We start from the raw sequence: 15,740 nt of genomic DNA, 5'->3' as shown, positions 1-15,740 counted from the left end.
CTTGCCTTAGGCATGACTCCTGGACTCCCCCCATATATTGCAAGAGTTTGGAGACCAGTTACACCTTCTCTCTGTCAGCACCTTAGGATTGTGGGGGCTGGTGCCTGGTCACTGCTGGTCTATTAAAGAAATGGCCTTGCCCCCACAAATCTGGCTACCTGTGTTGGTGCCGGGGAGGGGTGTGGGTAGTGGGAGTAGGGGATGGTGATTTGAAAGGACCCAAAGGGCCCAAGATTCAAGGCATGGGGCCCAGTTTCTCTAAGAGAGGAGTTGAGAGTTTGTCAAATGTCAAATTTCTATCCTCTCATTCAATCTTCAGAGTAATGGGTCCGCCAGAACCAACATGCCCTCAAAGAGATATTTGTATCTGTCAAAAAGGCACAGACCACAGTTCTGTGGAGTTCTACATCAAGACAGCTTTATTGCTGGAGCCTCTCAGAGGCCCAGAGACTAGAAGCTTACAGCTTTATTTTATTTTATTATTTTATTTTTTTAATGTTTTATTTATTTATTCATGAGAGACACAGGGAGAGAGAGAGACAGAGAGAGGCGGAGACACAGGCAGAGGGAGAAGCAGGCTCCATGCAGGGAGCCTGACATGGGACTTGATCCCGGGTTTCCAGGATCAGGCCCTGGGCTGAAGGCGGCACTAAACCGCTGAGCCACCCGGGCTGCCCCGAAGCTTACAGCTTTAGAGATCCAGGGGGTTGAGTCCAAATTGGTGGAGCTGCTCCTTGTACTTGGCGTGAAGTCTCAGCACAGCCCCATCCCACTGAGGCCTGACTGCTCTCAGCTTGGCTAAGAGTTGGTCCAGGTTGCCCTGTGGACACCAAGCTTCAGGCTCCAGGAAGGGAGAGAGGGTAGAGCAAGGGTTTCCCTGGGCTGGTCTGCGAGCTTTCCTCCTAGCATCTTCTTCAGGTTCTTACTCTTACTAAGTAAGTGTGGTTGCGTGCCTTGGCTGTCTGCCCTCGGGGCAGAGCAGGGTTCTCTGTGGAGATGCTTCTCCTCCCCCCTGGTCTCCCATTGATGACAATGATAGTATGAACTAGTTGGGGTTCAGGGGAATGGGGGAGTCCTAGCTACTGGGGTGGTAGGGCTTCCAGAGGTGGTGGTGCTTACATGTAAGATTTCCTCGTACTTGGCCTCCATGTCCACTACATGGGCCCGAAGCTGAGCCAGAGTCTGGTCCCGCTCTCCGAGGGCCCGTTCAGCCTCTTGCTGCGCAGCCTCAGCTTCCCTCTGGCACGTCTCTGCAGGGCAGGGCGGGAGGAGGAAGGGGACTGGGTAGTGACATTCTACTTGTGAACAGAGTCTCCAAAGACACCTCAAAAGCAGAACTTGAATGGGATCATTCCAGACTCCCCCCCCCAGGATCATCAATTTTCCCATAGTTCGTATAAAGATCTGACATATACCATTGAGGTACAGCAGAGAGAGCAGTAGGCTTGGGATGAGAAATGTGCGTCCAAAGTCTGGTTGTCACTTACTACCTGTGTAACTTTGGGTACATCTCTCTCTGAGACTCAGTTTCTTCATCTTTAAAGAGAGATTGATACAAACCTTACAGACTTATTGTGAGTTAAATGTGAGAGTGTATGGGGAAAAATACCTAGTATGTACAGGAGGTGCTCCATAAATGCTGATCGAATTTAAATTTGAAATAAGGCAAGGATTATGAAAGGAATTCAGGGTCCGCATGGCAGATAAGCAACTCTTGGGTATCTGTAGCTAAGCTGAGGCTATTTTAGGGGCCCCTGGCTGACTCTTGGTCTCAGGGTCATGAGTTTGAGCCCCATATTGGGTGTGGCGCCTAGTAAAAAGAAAGAAAGAAAGAAAGAAACTGAGGCTATTTTAGGTTAAGGAAACTCTGAGGTCACAATTGTGAAAGATCTTATGTGTCGTGCTAAGATAGTTCAACTTTATCCTGTAACCAAGAGAGAAAGGAAAAACTTCCTGTCCTTTACATTTTTGCTTCTCTAAAAGGTTTATTCTTTGATTTAGCAAGTAATTATGTAGGGCTTGGCATGCCCAAGGCATTGAGGATATGAAAATAAATAAGTCAAATATCTTTTCTTAGTTTGCATTGTAAACATCAGCTAAGAGGGAATATGTTTTGAGACGCCTGGGTGGCTCAGCAGTTGAGCATCTACCTTTGGCCCAGGGTGTGATCCTGGAGTCCCGGGATTGAGTTCCACATCAGGCTCCCCATATAGTGACTGCCCCCCTCTCTCTGTGTCTCTCATGCATGAATAAATAAATAAAATCTTTAAAAAAAGAAGGAATATGTTTCTTTCATGACAGACATGGCAGTGGAAGGGAGGAAGATCCAGGTTTGGCGAGACCATCGAGAGAGGGAGACAGCGTGAGTCTCTCCGGTTTCTTTAGTTCCACCTTTGAGATTTTGGCCATCTTGAGCCCTCTGCTGCAATCCTCCACGGTGAGAGAGTCAGGGGGGACAATGGTCCAAGAGCCTCGATTGCAGTCTTCTAGAGAAGGACCATTGTAAGTCCATCCCTGCAGGCTGGACCTTGTCAGTGCTCTTTGGAGAGAAAGGGCTTAGGGGGTGGGGAAGCCTACCCAGCTTCTTCCGAAGGCCCATCACTTCTTCCTCCTGCTGCCTCCTGTGGGTCTCCATTTCCTTCTGCAGGGCTCGGCACTGACGACACATCTCTGTGGTGAGGGCAGAGGGTGACCAGGGCCCCGGGTGTGGATGGAGTGGTGGAGAAAGAAAGGGAAGTTGTGGGGGGAAGGGGGGAAGGGCCTGCTTTGTCTGGTGGGAACAAGAGCAGTAAGGTCTTCTCCGTTCCCAGGATTCTGAGAAGCTTTCAGAGCCTGAATACCTGGAGAGAAGCTCAGAAATCACACCCCTCTCCCTCACCCAGCTCAGGACCTGGATTCTAGCCTTTTTCCCCACTCACTCTCACTACATGAATGAGACAAAGGTCATGTAATTTTTTTTGGTGATCCATATCACAGGAAGTGCTTTTTGTAATCCATAAAGCACATGGCATTGGGCATCCTGGAAGGTTCCTGCCTCTGGGTCCCAGAGGCCTTCCTTTGGTTCCTTCAAGCCCCTGCCTGATTCACACTGAGCCAGGAAGGTTGGCGCTAGTCAGTAGCAGGTGGAAATCCTCCTCGGTTCCCTTCTTTACATCCTCTGGCCCCCTTGATTGTCCTTTTCCAGGTCTCTGCCCACCTGTCTGACTGACCACACACCTGCATAGATGGCCTTCCCCTCACTTCGGGCCTCCTCCAATTCAGCCTCCAGCACTTGCAACCTCCACCTGAGCTGGTCTTCAGAGGCTTTGGCTCTGCGAGCCTCATCCCTCCGCAGAGCTGTGAAAAGTCTCAGAGCAGTGCTCACAACTGGCTGGGGTGGGGGTGGGGTGGGGTGGGCTGAATCAGGCCCCGTGGGATTGATGGACTCTGCCCACCTCTGGGAACCTGGTGGGAGATTCCCAGCCTCTCATTCTCTCTCTGAGTTGGTTGGTTGGTTTTCCCCCCCCTAGAATCCCATGAGCTCTTCATTGCTAAGAAGGAAAAACTTCACGTTCTGCTTATAAAAATATAGGTAGGTATGCTCACCCACCTTTGCTGCCCACCCCTTCCTCACAATGTCAATCTTTTATCTATCAGGGAATGAGGGAGAGGTCGGCTCAGCCTCCCACCATGGCTCCAACCCTACAAACCTCCAGCATGCAAAATCCCCCATTGCCCCATCTCTGTTGTCCCAGAGTTTGTACCCTTCTTACCCAAGTGGTCTTGGAGCAACTCCTTTTCCATCACTGCCAGCCTGTGTGCGTATTTGACCTCCACATCTGCCCTAGCAAGTTGGCAGAGCCTCAGTTTATCATGATCTCAGCCTTCCTCTCATCTCCCCGTCCTCATTCCACACCCTGACCTTTCCTCCTGTGGCTCTGAGGACCTCTAAATGAGGGATCTCGGATTGCAGAGTCTGCTGAGTTCACCCCTGTGTCCTGGCTGCCCAGCACAGAGTATACTCAGAATACGGGTGATGAGTATGTTAAGGAAGGCACAGAGCCAGAAGGGCGGCCACAGAGTGGATGCATGCTAATTCCCCCAATTTCCCAGCTCCATGGAACCCTGGCTGGAGGGGGGGGGGGAGAGATGAAGGGGGAGGGATATGAAAGCTTCATCTTATCATTCAGAGGGCTGCATTCTCTCTGGAGCACCTCTGTTTGGTCTCTAAGCTAGAGCATGACTCACCAGCACCTGCATTCTCTTTCTTCTTCTGTGCACCAGTTTTCTTCCTTTTTTCTTTGGTCTTAGGTGGCATCTCCTTGCTGTCCTGGGGAGGGAGAGGACTCATATTTAAGGCTAGACATAGGGCTGCTTTCCTGACCCTAGGCGTCCCAAGAGAGTTGGAGTTCTAGTCTCTGAGTCTGTCTCTTATACTTTCCAGGAGCTTCCATTCTTGGTCTCCTTGGAACCTTAGTCAAGGCTGGGGTGTGGGGAGGGTGGAGCTATTTCTTTCTACCCCTCAGGTTCTGTGGGCAGAAACCATTCCTCTCAATCCTCTTTTGGAGAAAATCAATCTCCCAGTACTCGTCCCTTTCCTCTTCCCATCATCCTTACCCTGCTTCTTCCTACCTGAAGGACCCTCTCTGGCCTCTGTTGTGTCTCCCTGCGGGGTGACCGGCTTACAGGGAGGGGCACAGAGAAAACCCAACCTCGTCGGAGCCCAAGGAGGAGCCTGGGTTCTGGGAACCAATCCAGGGTGACAAAGATCCTTCGAGGGCGGGCCTGAGAACCACAGGGTTGAGTTTCTGGAGACTGAAGGTTGTCCAGGTAACTGGAAAACATGGAGCTCATAGAAGGGTGGTATGTGCCAAGCACAAAGCTTAAGACAGCAAGGTTCTTAGGGGTGGGGGTGAATGGGTGACGGGCACTGAGGGGGGCACTTGACGGGATGAGCACTGGGTGTTATTCTGTATGTTGGCAAATTGAACACCAATAAAAAATAAATTTATTATTAAAAAAAAAAAAGACAGCAAGGTTCTGGAGAGTCCACTCTCTCCTATCCGTAAATCCTCAGTGTAGTTGGAGGGGAAAGGGCTTCAGAGCTGGTTAGCCATGCTTCATTTCCATGTAGCACTGCCTGAAGTCTGGAGACTGAGAAGTTACAGATTTCCATATCTGATACGATGCTGTCACAGGAAAATGCTGAAACAGGAAAAGAGCTGACAGTAGCCATCTTGGGCGATTTACATCACTAGGGCTCATGAGCAAGTGCCATTATTAGGCCTCAGGGAGGTATTCTAGAGTGTGTGAGCGAAAGAAATGCAGGAGAAGGCAGCTGAGAGAGTTTCTCAGTTTGGAGAGAGGAGACACAGAGGAGAGGAGGACCCACAGACTCCAGGGTGCTGACATAAAGGGCTGCAGATGTAGAAGAAAGGGTAGTAGTGGGAGACAAGAGCCATGAGTTCTAGTCCTCCCTCCAGTTACGTAAACTTGGGTCAGTTGTTTAATTTTGCTCAACCTCAGTTTCCTAGTTTTTATTATATATATTTTAAAGATTTTATTTATTTATTCATGAGAGACACGCAGAGAGAGGCAGAGACATAGGCAGAGGGAGAAGCAGGCTCCCTGTGGGGAGCCCCATGCAGGACTTGATTCCAGGACCCCAGGATCACGCCCTGAGCCAAAGGCAGACACTCAACCACTGAGCCACCCAGGTACCCCTTAGTTTCCTGGTCTTTAAGTCTTTGATTTGGTAAATCCTAAAAGGGCTGGGTTTTAACTGGGAATTCACAGGGCCATCTTCCCTTGCGGGGACTTAATTTATTGCCTCTCTTCCTCTATTCCCTTCTGTGGCTGGTTTTCAGTCAGGTGCTGCGAAACTCCTTTGCTAGGCTTCATGTAGAATTGAGTTGGTCGGGGCTCCCTCTAGTGGACTTGCTTGACCTCAGGAGTCTCCTCAATTTTTCTACTTAAATTATTGGGCCATGGGATCCCTGGGTGGCGCAGCGGTTTGGCGCCTGCCTTTGGCCCAGGGCGTGATCCTGGAGATCCGGGATCGAATCCCACATCGGGCTCCCGGTTGCTTCTCCCTCTGCGTCTCTCTCTCTCTCTCTTTCTGTGACTATCATAAATAAATAAAAATAAAAAAAAATTATTGGGCCATGTTGGGAGTGCCTCTCTCTAGGGGATACTTCCTAGCCTCTTGCTGGGGCATGAGTGGTTGGAAAAATGGTTCTGGGGAAGGGAGTATGATGGGTGACTTGTCCTTGTTAGGCAACCCCCAACCCTCTCTCCTCCAGCCCTGTGTTAGTTATTCTGGAGCTTTTTCATCTGTCTGCTGCCTGGATCTCTGGGAACCATACACTTGCTAGAATGAAAACAGCAAAAAACATCAGGGATTTTCCCTTTGTGGATCAAGGAACCTGCAGATTCTCTTGTTATTTCTCTCAATCTCTGTCCCCCTCAACATTTTTGGTCAATTGCCTGTCCTCAGGAGCAGATCTGAAGAAATAGCTTTGCGATCTGGGTTTTAAAAATCCTTTCCCTGGGGAGTGGAGAGATTCAGATGGGGCTGATTTATGCTTATTTGTCACCTTGGTGGCTGCTGGGTACTTCTCTGATGCTTGAGAGATTTTACAGAGTATAGAGAAGAATACTTGCCTTTTCTGGGGCTTATAGTTCCCGTAATGTAGGGTCAGATAACTTTGTTCACAACTCCCAAATCTGGAGAATACTTTTCTTCTCATCTTGAAGTGTGTTTCATTTATTCTCCCCTCAGAACTCTTTCCTCTGCATAGGAATGCAGGAGAGGTTCCCACCACAGTCCTCTCCTCATCTAGAAGCCTGTTTGGGGTCACTTTTCAGGGAATGATTGGTTTCTGCATTGTGCTGATGCATGCGATGACATTTTGAGGACAGAGTTTACAGAATACAAACAACATATCACGCCTCAGAAGAGGATTTACTTTTCAAATATGTTCAGTCAACCGACTTTCAGGTGCAGAATGAGGATGTGGTTTGGGTGAAGGTGAAATGGAAGAAGAAAAGTGCCCCATGTCACATGATGTGATGATACAAACTGAGCCAGATCTAGAATGACCCAAGAATGCGAATGACATTGTGATCAACAATCCAATCCCCATCCTCAGTATGCTTTGAAAACAAGCCAAGTAAAAATTGTGGTGGTTGGGGGGAAGGTCAATCTTTCCTTCTTTTTTTCATTAACTTCAGATTAGAAGTGAAAAATAAGAAAGATCATCTCAGCAGAACTCTGTCCTCCTTTGAATAGGATTCCATCTGGGAGTTTTGAAGAGATATAGAGGAAAGAACTGTCACTCCCTCTGCTTTATTCAAATGCGAGAGAGAGTTTATTTGTATATTTAAAGAAATGTGGCTTTAAAAAAAAATTTTGATAGGGCACCTGGGTGGCACAGTTAGGCATCTGACTCCTGATTTGGGCTCAAGTCCTCATCTCAGGGTGGTGAGATTGAGCCCCTCCTTGGATCATGAGCTCAGTGCAGATGGAGTTTGCGGGAGATTCTCTGCCCCTCCATTCACTTGCTCCACTTGTGTGTGCCATGCACATTCTCTCTCTCTCTCTCAAATAAATAAATCTTAAAAAAAAGTATGTATTTTTTTCTTTTTTGAGAGGAGGGAAGGGAAGAGAGGGAATCTTTTTTTTTTTTAAAGACTTATTTATTTATTCATGAGAGACACAGAGAGGCAGTGACACAGGCAGAGGGAGAAGCAGGCTCCATGCAGGGAGCCTGATGTGGGACTCGATCCTGGGTCCCCAGGATCATGCCCTGGGCTAAAGGCAGACACTAAGCCACTGAGCCACCCAGGGATCCCAAAGAGAGGGAATCTTAAGCAGGCTCTATACCCAGTGTAAGCCCAATACAGGGCTTGACCTCACGACTCTGTCATCATGACCTGAGCTGAAATCCAGAGTCCAGGGCTTAACCGACTGAGTCACCCAGGCGCCACCAGAGATACAGCTTCTGCAAGCAGAAACAAAGTACAAATTATACAGTTACACTCTATCCAGGTGGTGCCGAAGATAATACAAATTGGAAGGCTTAAAGGAAGCCAGAGATGTGTAGATGAACCAGATGAACTCATATAGGCCCAAGGGTTAATTTCTTACCTGTTACTCCAGTAAATCTAGCATTTGATGATGAGGGGGAAAAATACCCTGTGTACCTACAACGTGTTAGGTACCCCAGAAGACCAAAGTCAATGAAATAGCATAGCATAAATAAATGTGGTACCTGTGAGAATGAACAGTTAGTGAAATTTATTTTTATTATTATTTTTAAAAATTATTTATTTATTCATGAGAGACAGAGAGAGAGGCAGAAACATAGGCAGAGGGAGAAGAGAAGCAGGCTTCCTGTGGGAAGCCTGAAGTGGGACTCCACCCCAGGACCCCTGGCACCATGAGCCAAAGGCAGATGCTCAACCACTGAGCCACCCAGGTGCCCCCAGTTTTGACAGTTATCTTAGAGCCTTGCCTAGATTTTCCTTTGGGAGATTTCTTCTCTCTCTCTCTCTCTCTCTCTCTCTTTTTTTTTAAAGATTTCTTCTCTTTCTAGGCAGGAACTGATAAGAGGAAATTCTGATAGTAAACGATAATGTTGACTCCATAATCAATCTTAGATAAAGGCCATTGAATTTCAAAGCAAGGATGTCTGGCTTATGAGTCCTTGAGTTCAGAGAGATTTTTCTCCCCTCTATGCCAGGAGCACATGATACACTTAATTCCTTAATCAGTTAAGGGCTTTGTGGAAGACCCAGGTAGGGGATCTAAGACAGAATTGAGCATTTAACAGACACGCTAGAGCCTGCAAGCTCCCAAAGAGGAGGCTCAGAATTAGCAAATCAGGGCAGGGCACTTCCTTCTTTTGGAAGAAAAGTTCCCCTTTTTTTTTTCAGAGTTTTTCCAACAGAACTTTTTAGATTAGAGAAGTGGAAATGACTGGGAACTGCATTTCTGTTCCACGCGGGGAGTGAGTCCTCCCCTGGCCAGGGCCGGCAGCTGCCTCGGGCCTGGGCCGCTGTGGTCAAGGCCTGGAGCTGGCGGAGCTGACCTGCGGGGCAACGCACGGAGCCCAAGGCGCTGAGCCCGGGAACCTCAAGCACACACTCAATTCCCAGAAAAGGAACTAGTGTTCAGAAGCCAAAAAGGGGGAAGTGTTTTGTTTTCAGAAGGTCAAGGGCCCTGGAAGACGAGCTTGCGGGCTGAGCGTCTCACGCCTTTCTGGGGAGTGATCAGGCTTGAACCATCTGTCACATTCCCGACTTCGTGAGTTCACAGCACCAAGGGGCGGGGAAAAGAACTTCCGTTTCTCTCCCACAATGTGGAGACGCCAATGAACTTTAAGCTGTATTTCCTCATCCGTCAGGTAAGGGGGAAAAAAGACCGGACGTTCGGGGTCTTTCCTACCGCCGCCTGCCTTCAGGTCAATTTTCCAACGACCCCTGCAAGGAGCGCCGACCCTCCAGCCCACAAGGAACATGGAGGGCTCGGCTTCCGCCCAGTGCGCAGACTCCACGCAGACCCCGCCCCCTTCCGTGCCCGGCTTCTCCGGCAGAGGGCGCAGGCGCAGAGGCTCCGCCAGGGCCCGCCCCCGGGGGGGGGCAGGGGAGGGGTAGGCGGCGCGGAAACTTGGCGGCGGCTTTCCGGGAGCTGTGGCTCGGGAGGGGGTGGCGCAGGAGCGGTCGCTGGCCAGTCGGGACCAGGCCGCCGGCGTCCCCGAGCCCCGCGCGCTCCCGACGCCGCCCACTCCCCTCCCCGCGGCCGCCCCTCCCTCCGCCCGGACAGCCGGCGGCGGCGGCGGCGGCGGCGGCGGCGGCCGGGAGAGGCCCCTCCTTCACGCCCTCCTTCTTTCCCTCGCTCGCAGCCGAGCGGAGCCGGCGGACGCGGCAGGGCCCCCGAGCCTCCCCGGGCCATGGCCGGCAACGTGAAGAAGAGCTCCGGGGCCGGGGGCGGCGGCGGCTCCGGGGGCTCGGGCGGCCTCATCGGGCTCATGAAGGACGCCTTCCAGCCGCACCACCACCACCACCACCTCAGCCCCCACCCGCCCGGCACCGTGGACAAGAAGATGGTGGAGAAGTGCTGGAAGCTCATGGACAAGGTGAAAGGCCCGCCCGGGACCCGCGGGCGCAGGGGTGGGCGTGGGCGGAGGGGCCGAGCGAGGGAGGGCAGGGACCCGGGGGGCGCGGGGGTGGGGGTGGGGACGGCGGCGGGGGACGTTGCGGTGCTGCGCTCGGGGTGGCGAGACAAAGATGGGGCGGGGGCGGGGGCGGGGGCGGGGGCGGGGCGGAGGTTAACTGGAAGCCACCGGGCGGAAGTGGGATGGGGTGCGGGGTCTGGGGCTCCGCGGGTCTGGGGATGTGGGTCACGAAATTGGCCCCTTGGAGGGGGGGAGGGTGTAAGTTACCGGCCGGGGCTGTCCGCGCGGTGGGGAGTCGCGTTCCGACCCGGGCGTTGACGGTGACGGGCTCTGCTCCGGAGCCGCGGGGTCGGGACAGCTCTGCAGGCTGCCTGCGTTCGCGGCGAGCTCACAGGGTTTTCTCGCTAAGATGCACCAGCACCGAGATAAAAGAAATGGGGATGTTTAAATGGGCCGAGGAAGGAACTTTCCTCCGCATGTAGCGCCGGGGCGAGTTTTTTTTTTTTTTTTTTTTTTTTTAAATCCTCCAAAACGTTGGATGCGATCCATTCCCGGTGCTGAGATTAAACCACAAGTTCTGGTTTAGAACCATTATCTTCGGAAAGATGCATTAACGGAGCCTGCTGAGCAGCAGATTCTGACTGCTTCCAGAACTTCCTCCTCAACGCTGCCTTTAGGCTGGGCTCTACTTTTTTTTTTTTTTTCGTGGCCGACCTGACTCCTCGTTGCAGGACGCGGCTTGCAGCTTGTTGAGTGCTCTGCTTTGATTAACCTTTTTTAAAGCAAGTGTGGGGAAAAAAATGCCGCTTTTATATTTAGCCGTGAAGTTTGACATTTGGGAGAATTTTCTTTTCTTTACAGCGTCTATATAATGAAATATGGTAGTCCAGAGTACTTACCAGTGTTTAAGCATTTCCAGAGAGTTCAGTACAGTGTTTCCTTAATATTTTTCAGATTCATTAATAACTCATTTTTTTTTGAAAGATTTCATACTGCCGGTGAAAAGTAATTGTAGAAGTATCTGGCATATCGTAAGAGAATGGTGTTATTTCCTTCAGAGTAAAATTGGTTTTCTTTGGTTCCTCTCTACGTCTAGGTTCCTCTTCTGTAAGTTCTTCATGGATTGTTTTGGGCTAAAACAGCTAACAAAAATGATTATGAAACACTTGGCAAATATAAATGTGCCATATAAATGCTTAATAAGTCCTGTGCGTGAATTAACACGCCTGCAGTGCGTACAAGTGGTTTCAGAGCCACTTTTTTCAGGGCTAGTGTTTCTCATGTTAAATAATTGCTGTTGTAATTCATGACACAAGTATTTGTATATTATGTTGGTGGTGTAGTGCTAATTTCATTGTTAGAATTCAGGGTGGTAAAACCATCACAGAAAGTTAGGCATGTAAAGGAAACTTTAGATTCATTAACATCTTTTAAAAAAAATATCAGATGTATTTAAGGTCTGAAGTTTGTAGGTTTGCATTTTAGGGATTTATAGCTAAGGACTAAAAAGATTTTCCTGGAATAGAGACATCTGTATTTTTAGTTTCTTGTGTAAATATACGTGTATGCAGTATATCAAGGCTATTGACTAGCGACCTTTCCTTAAAAATTATACCATTTTTTCTCAAACTTTTGAGTCATTGTAAGATAGTTCAAATAAGATCCTTTAAATCTTATTCCTTCATATCTTGAAGTCCGTGTATTGACTTTTTTCTTGCAGAATGTTTAACTATTTGGGAAGAATTAAGGACTCATTCTGAGTGCTTTTCAGGTTTTGATAGTTTCAAGGAGAGTAGGTGCCTACCTTCTCCTTTCTAGTGTTGGGAGAGACAGATGTTTTATTCGTGTGTTGCTTGTCCTGGAAGGCGATTTTTAGTGATCTCTGTACCCCATATCACATATTACTAGTCATGCTGAACTGAAATAAAAACTTAGTTCTTCTTTCTGATGTAGTAGTCTGGTAGTTCATACTGCTCTACAGATTTTGAGTACTTTTGTGAGTATTAGATTGAATGGTTTTTTCAGTGCTTGCATAGATGGTCTTTTTTCACTTTTTTGGTTAGAGTCTTAACTGTCAGTAACCCTTCTTGACTTCATGTGCTATGATGTAAGTGGTGAAGAACTTACTGTCAAACCCACAGGTGTTTCACACACTAATGAATTTGGTTCTAAGTCACCCTCCCATACTTGTTTTGACCTTGTTGTTGAAGTAGGTGAATATTTTCCCGGCCTATTAATAATCAATTTATTGACTTAGCACTGGGAACTGTCTTCTTCCCTCCCTTCCCCTCCCCCAATTTCGAATATGTGCAGATGGAGAAGTTGGCATAAGTCATGGGTTCTGGTCAACATAGGCCTGATTTACTAATCCATTGTGGAACTTAAACTCATTGTTGGGAAAATGCTTGTGCTAGAACACTTGTTATTAAACAAAAGACATGGTCAGCCTCTGGGTTTTGTTTTGTTTTTGTTTTGTTTTGTTTTTGTGCCAGCCTAGTATGTTGTGATTAATATTTGTGTAAATACTTGTGTGTGAAGAAAGTGGCTACTGAGAGACAACTGGGCAGGGGAGGGGAAAGAGAGAAATCCTATAAATTGCCTTAAATGTCAATTTGGAAGTATTAAAGTATTTAGTGAGAGTCTCAAAATTCTGTTATGAAGTAGAGCAGGAGTTGGCAAAATGTTTCTGTCGAGGGATAGATAGTATATTTTAGAATTTGCTGGACACAATCTTGTATTTGTTAACTCTTTAAAAATGTAAAAGCCATTCTTAGCTTGCAGGTGTACAAAAAAAGGCTGGAGGTCGTAGGTTGTCTGCCTCTGAAGTAGAGCAACATGCTGGCTGTATTTTAGGCCTATACTATGGTTTTAGTTTGAATTAGTTTATCATTAAAACATTAAGGTGTTGATTTTTTTTTTAATGGGATATAATTTATAAAAGAATTTGTGGGGTGCTTGGGTAGCTCAGTCCACTAAGTGTCCAGCTCTTGGTTTTGTCACAGAAGGCATCTGCCTTCTGTTGGGTCATGATCTTGGGGTCCTGGGATTGAGCCCCACATCAGATTCCCTGCTCAGCTAGGAGTCTGCTTCTCTCTCTCTCTCTCTCTCTCTCTCCTGCTCCCCCGCTTATGATGTCTCTCCCTTTCTCTCAAATAAAATTTTTTAAAGTATTTAAAAAGTGATCCTTCCTTGTGCTACCTGTCTTCTCCTTTTGTCCTACCCTTGTCTCCTCCTCTTACCCCCTAAAAAAGTACTTGAGTAACTTCCTATCTTTTGGAAGTAAGATGCACTAAATAGAATTTATGATTCAATATATTTCATTGGGCTACTTCCTCCTCATCTTCCTTCCTTCCTTCCTTCCTTTGCATGAGGAGTCCCAAGCATAGTGCTAGTTGTAAATTCTTACCTACCAGGAGATTACATTAGAGTGATAAGGGACCACATAAGTATGTACAAAGTGATGTGAGATCTCTTAAGTTTAAACATTGTGTACATATTCTTTGTTTATCTTAACCTCTCAAGATTATAAACTCCATGAGGACAGCGACTATAATCTGCTTATCTCCTGCAGTGTCCGGTCACGAGGCCTTACACAATAGTAAGTGCTTTGTAAATATTTAAATTGCTTTGTGTGTTCCAAAGGAATAACTGAAAAGAAAAGGTGTGGGGGTGGGAATAAATTTTAATTACATTAAACTTATTTTTTGCAATGACCCTTCGGTGGTATCATGTCTGTTTTATAGATGGAGACAATTAGGCTCAGAGAAGTTACGTAATTTAATTTAGTTAATGGTGGAGCCTGACTTGGAATCTAGGATTACTCATCTCCTGAGGCTTAGTTATTCCCTCCATATAGTACCTTTTTCAGGTATACATACAACAAAGCCTCAATAACAAAAAGCCAATTATTCAGAAAGTGACCCTATAGGTATATGACAGTCCTCACACATGTCCTGCCATTTACACACTTAAGCAAAGTAGATGCTGTCTTGAATCCTATTAAGGTATCATTTAAAGGTTATTTTATCTTATTTATTCATGAAAGACAGGTTGAGAGAGAGAGAGAGAGAGAGAGAGAGGCAGAGACACAGGCAGAGGGAGAAGCGGGCCCCATGCAGGGAGCCTGACGTGGGACTCGATCCTGGGTTCCCAGGATCATGCCCTGGGCCGAAAGCAGGCGCTAAACCGCTGAGCCACCCGGGCTGCCCATAAGGTATCATTTAATACTATTTAATGAAATATCTGTTACTCACTTTCAGGTTAGGGTTTGTGTGTCTCTAGATGATGTGTACTGTTTACTTTGCATAGTGATCACAGAGGCTTGTACACTTTATTTTCCTGTTATGCTCATATTCTCTGTGGTAATATTTACCACTTTTTTTTTTTTTTTTTTTTCCTGTTTTATCCTCCACTACAACTCTTCAGGACCAAGGCTTTGTCTTAATTTCGATTCCTGGGTCCAACACATGGTACTTGCAAAATGAAATGCAAACATTTAATAAAATAAAATGAAGTCAAAACAGTCCCTCCTCGTTTTCTGTATGATTAATTAGGGAGAATCAGTTAGGGAATCTCTTTTTTTTTTTTTTTTTTGCGTGCTGAATTAGAGTATCATTTACTCAAAGTAGTTTTATCTTTTTCAGTTATAAAGGTAATATATAGTCATTGTAAAACATGATTGTGTTAAGAACTCCCTCAAAGAATGTAAAATTGGGGCAGCCCGGGTGGCTCAGCGGTTTAGCGCCGCCTGCAGCCTGAGGTGTGATCCTGGAGACCTGGGATTGAGTCCCACGTGGGGATCCCTGCATGGAGCCTGCTTCTCCCTCTGCCTGTGTCCCTGTCCCCCCCCCCCCCCTTATGAATAGATAAAATCTTTAAAAAAAAAAAAGAATGTAAAATTCTTCATAATTCCTTATGAAACATGAGCTTACTCGAGTATTTCATGTGATTCATGGTAGAGATTTGGAAGGTATACAGAATAAAAGTAAGATTGGGCTAGAGGAGAAGAGAATCTGTTCATTTTGTAACTTTGGTTGGTGTTTTTGGTAACTCTTGGCTATGGTAAAACTTGTTTTTAGTATGTGGTTGGTATGTTGTTAGTATACATACATTAAACCTGATATAAATCATGAACTCTGTTGGAAGTGAAGAATAGGGACCAATTTGCCCATGATTTATCAGGACAAACTGTATGTATATTCAAATGAAACAATATAGTAATGTTTATACTATGAAAAAAAAACATTTCCCGAATGATTAACCTAGATCATTAAAAGAAAAATTAAGTATTAGTTGGAAAACTGAGCCTAAACTTCACATTTTTTAATGAAGTTGTTAATTCTGATCTATATTAGATTTGTTGGAAGTAGGGGGGTTATAACAGGCAAGTCATTGTGAAATGTTTTCATGATTAGCACATTTTGTGCTGGAAGGAAATAGGTGGGAGTAGTCAACCAGGAGCACTGGAAGCCAGCCTCAGCTCTGTCCCCACAGTGTTCCTTCCTGCGGCGGCTTCCAAAAGGAGGAAGGGAAAGGGGTGCTAATGATGGCATTGGTGGTGTACATCCACTGGGGATTTCAAGC

The 15,740-nt window shown here is 47.0% G+C and overlaps 2 protein-coding genes across 6 annotated transcripts in view; one reads left to right on the top strand and one right to left on the bottom strand.

Annotated features, from left to right (window-relative positions):
* Nucleotides 1–396: 396 nt before the first annotated feature.
* Nucleotides 397–7,657, bottom strand: CCDC153 (coiled-coil domain containing 153). 3 transcript variants are annotated; one of them, XM_038535938.1, is made up of 7 exons: nt 4,612–7,643; nt 4,228–4,309; nt 3,753–3,818; nt 3,217–3,336; nt 2,578–2,670; nt 1,120–1,250; nt 397–820 (listed from the first exon to the last, which is right to left on the bottom strand). In XM_038535938.1, exons 1-7 carry the CDS (start codon nt 4,831–4,833, stop codon nt 692–694), a joined length of 843 nt encoding a protein of 280 aa, XP_038391866.1. In that variant the 5' UTR covers nt 4,834–7,643; the 3' UTR covers nt 397–691. The 3 variants fall into 3 exon arrangements, with proteins under 3 accessions (XP_038391866.1, XP_038391868.1, XP_038391867.1); XM_038535940.1 differs by lacking the exon at nt 3,217–3,336 and having other exon boundaries at nt 4,612–7,649; XM_038535939.1 differs by lacking the exons at nt 397–820; nt 1,120–1,250 and adding an exon at nt 1,264–2,486 and having other exon boundaries at nt 4,612–7,657.
* Nucleotides 7,658–9,012: 1,355 nt separating this feature from the next.
* The window catches only part of CBL (Cbl proto-oncogene), a 77,594-nt gene continuing 70,866 nt past the window's right edge, over nt 9,013–15,740 (top strand). Inside the window, exons 1-2 of one of the 3 annotated variants that reach the window (XM_038535923.1) lie at nt 9,013–9,386; nt 9,885–10,118. In XM_038535923.1, coding sequence (XP_038391851.1) covers nt 9,354–9,386; nt 9,885–10,118 — 267 coding nt within the window. In that variant the 5' untranslated portion in view covers nt 9,013–9,353. Of the gene's footprint in view, nt 9,387–9,884; nt 10,119–13,679; nt 13,756–15,740 lie in introns of those variants that run through there. The other 2 variants (XM_038535924.1, XM_038535925.1) reach the window with 2 other exon arrangements.

The sequence above is a fragment of the Canis lupus genome, chromosome 5, assembly GCF_011100685.1.
Source record: "Canis lupus familiaris isolate Mischka breed German Shepherd chromosome 5, alternate assembly UU_Cfam_GSD_1.0, whole genome shotgun sequence".
Taxonomy (NCBI): Eukaryota; Metazoa; Chordata; class Mammalia; order Carnivora; family Canidae; genus Canis; species Canis lupus.
The sequence above is the reverse complement of the archived record's forward strand: the minus strand, read 5'-3'. Positions and strand labels throughout refer to the sequence as shown.

What these genes read in the sequence shown, in the direction of transcription:
- CCDC153 (XM_038535938.1), bottom strand. Translation starts at nt 4,833, where the DNA reads ATGAGCTCCATGTTTTCCAGTTACCTGGACAACCTTCAGTCTCCAGAA. An exon ending in GAAAGAGAATGCAGGTGCTG is followed by an intron (nt 3,819 to 4,227) that starts GTGAGTCATGCT and finishes TTGCTAGGGCAG; the next exon opens with ATGTGGAGGTCAAATACGCA. An exon ending in GTTGCTCCAAGACCACTTGG is followed by an intron (nt 3,337 to 3,752) that starts GTAAGAAGGGTA and finishes GACTTTTCACAG; the next exon opens with CTCTGCGGAGGGATGAGGCT.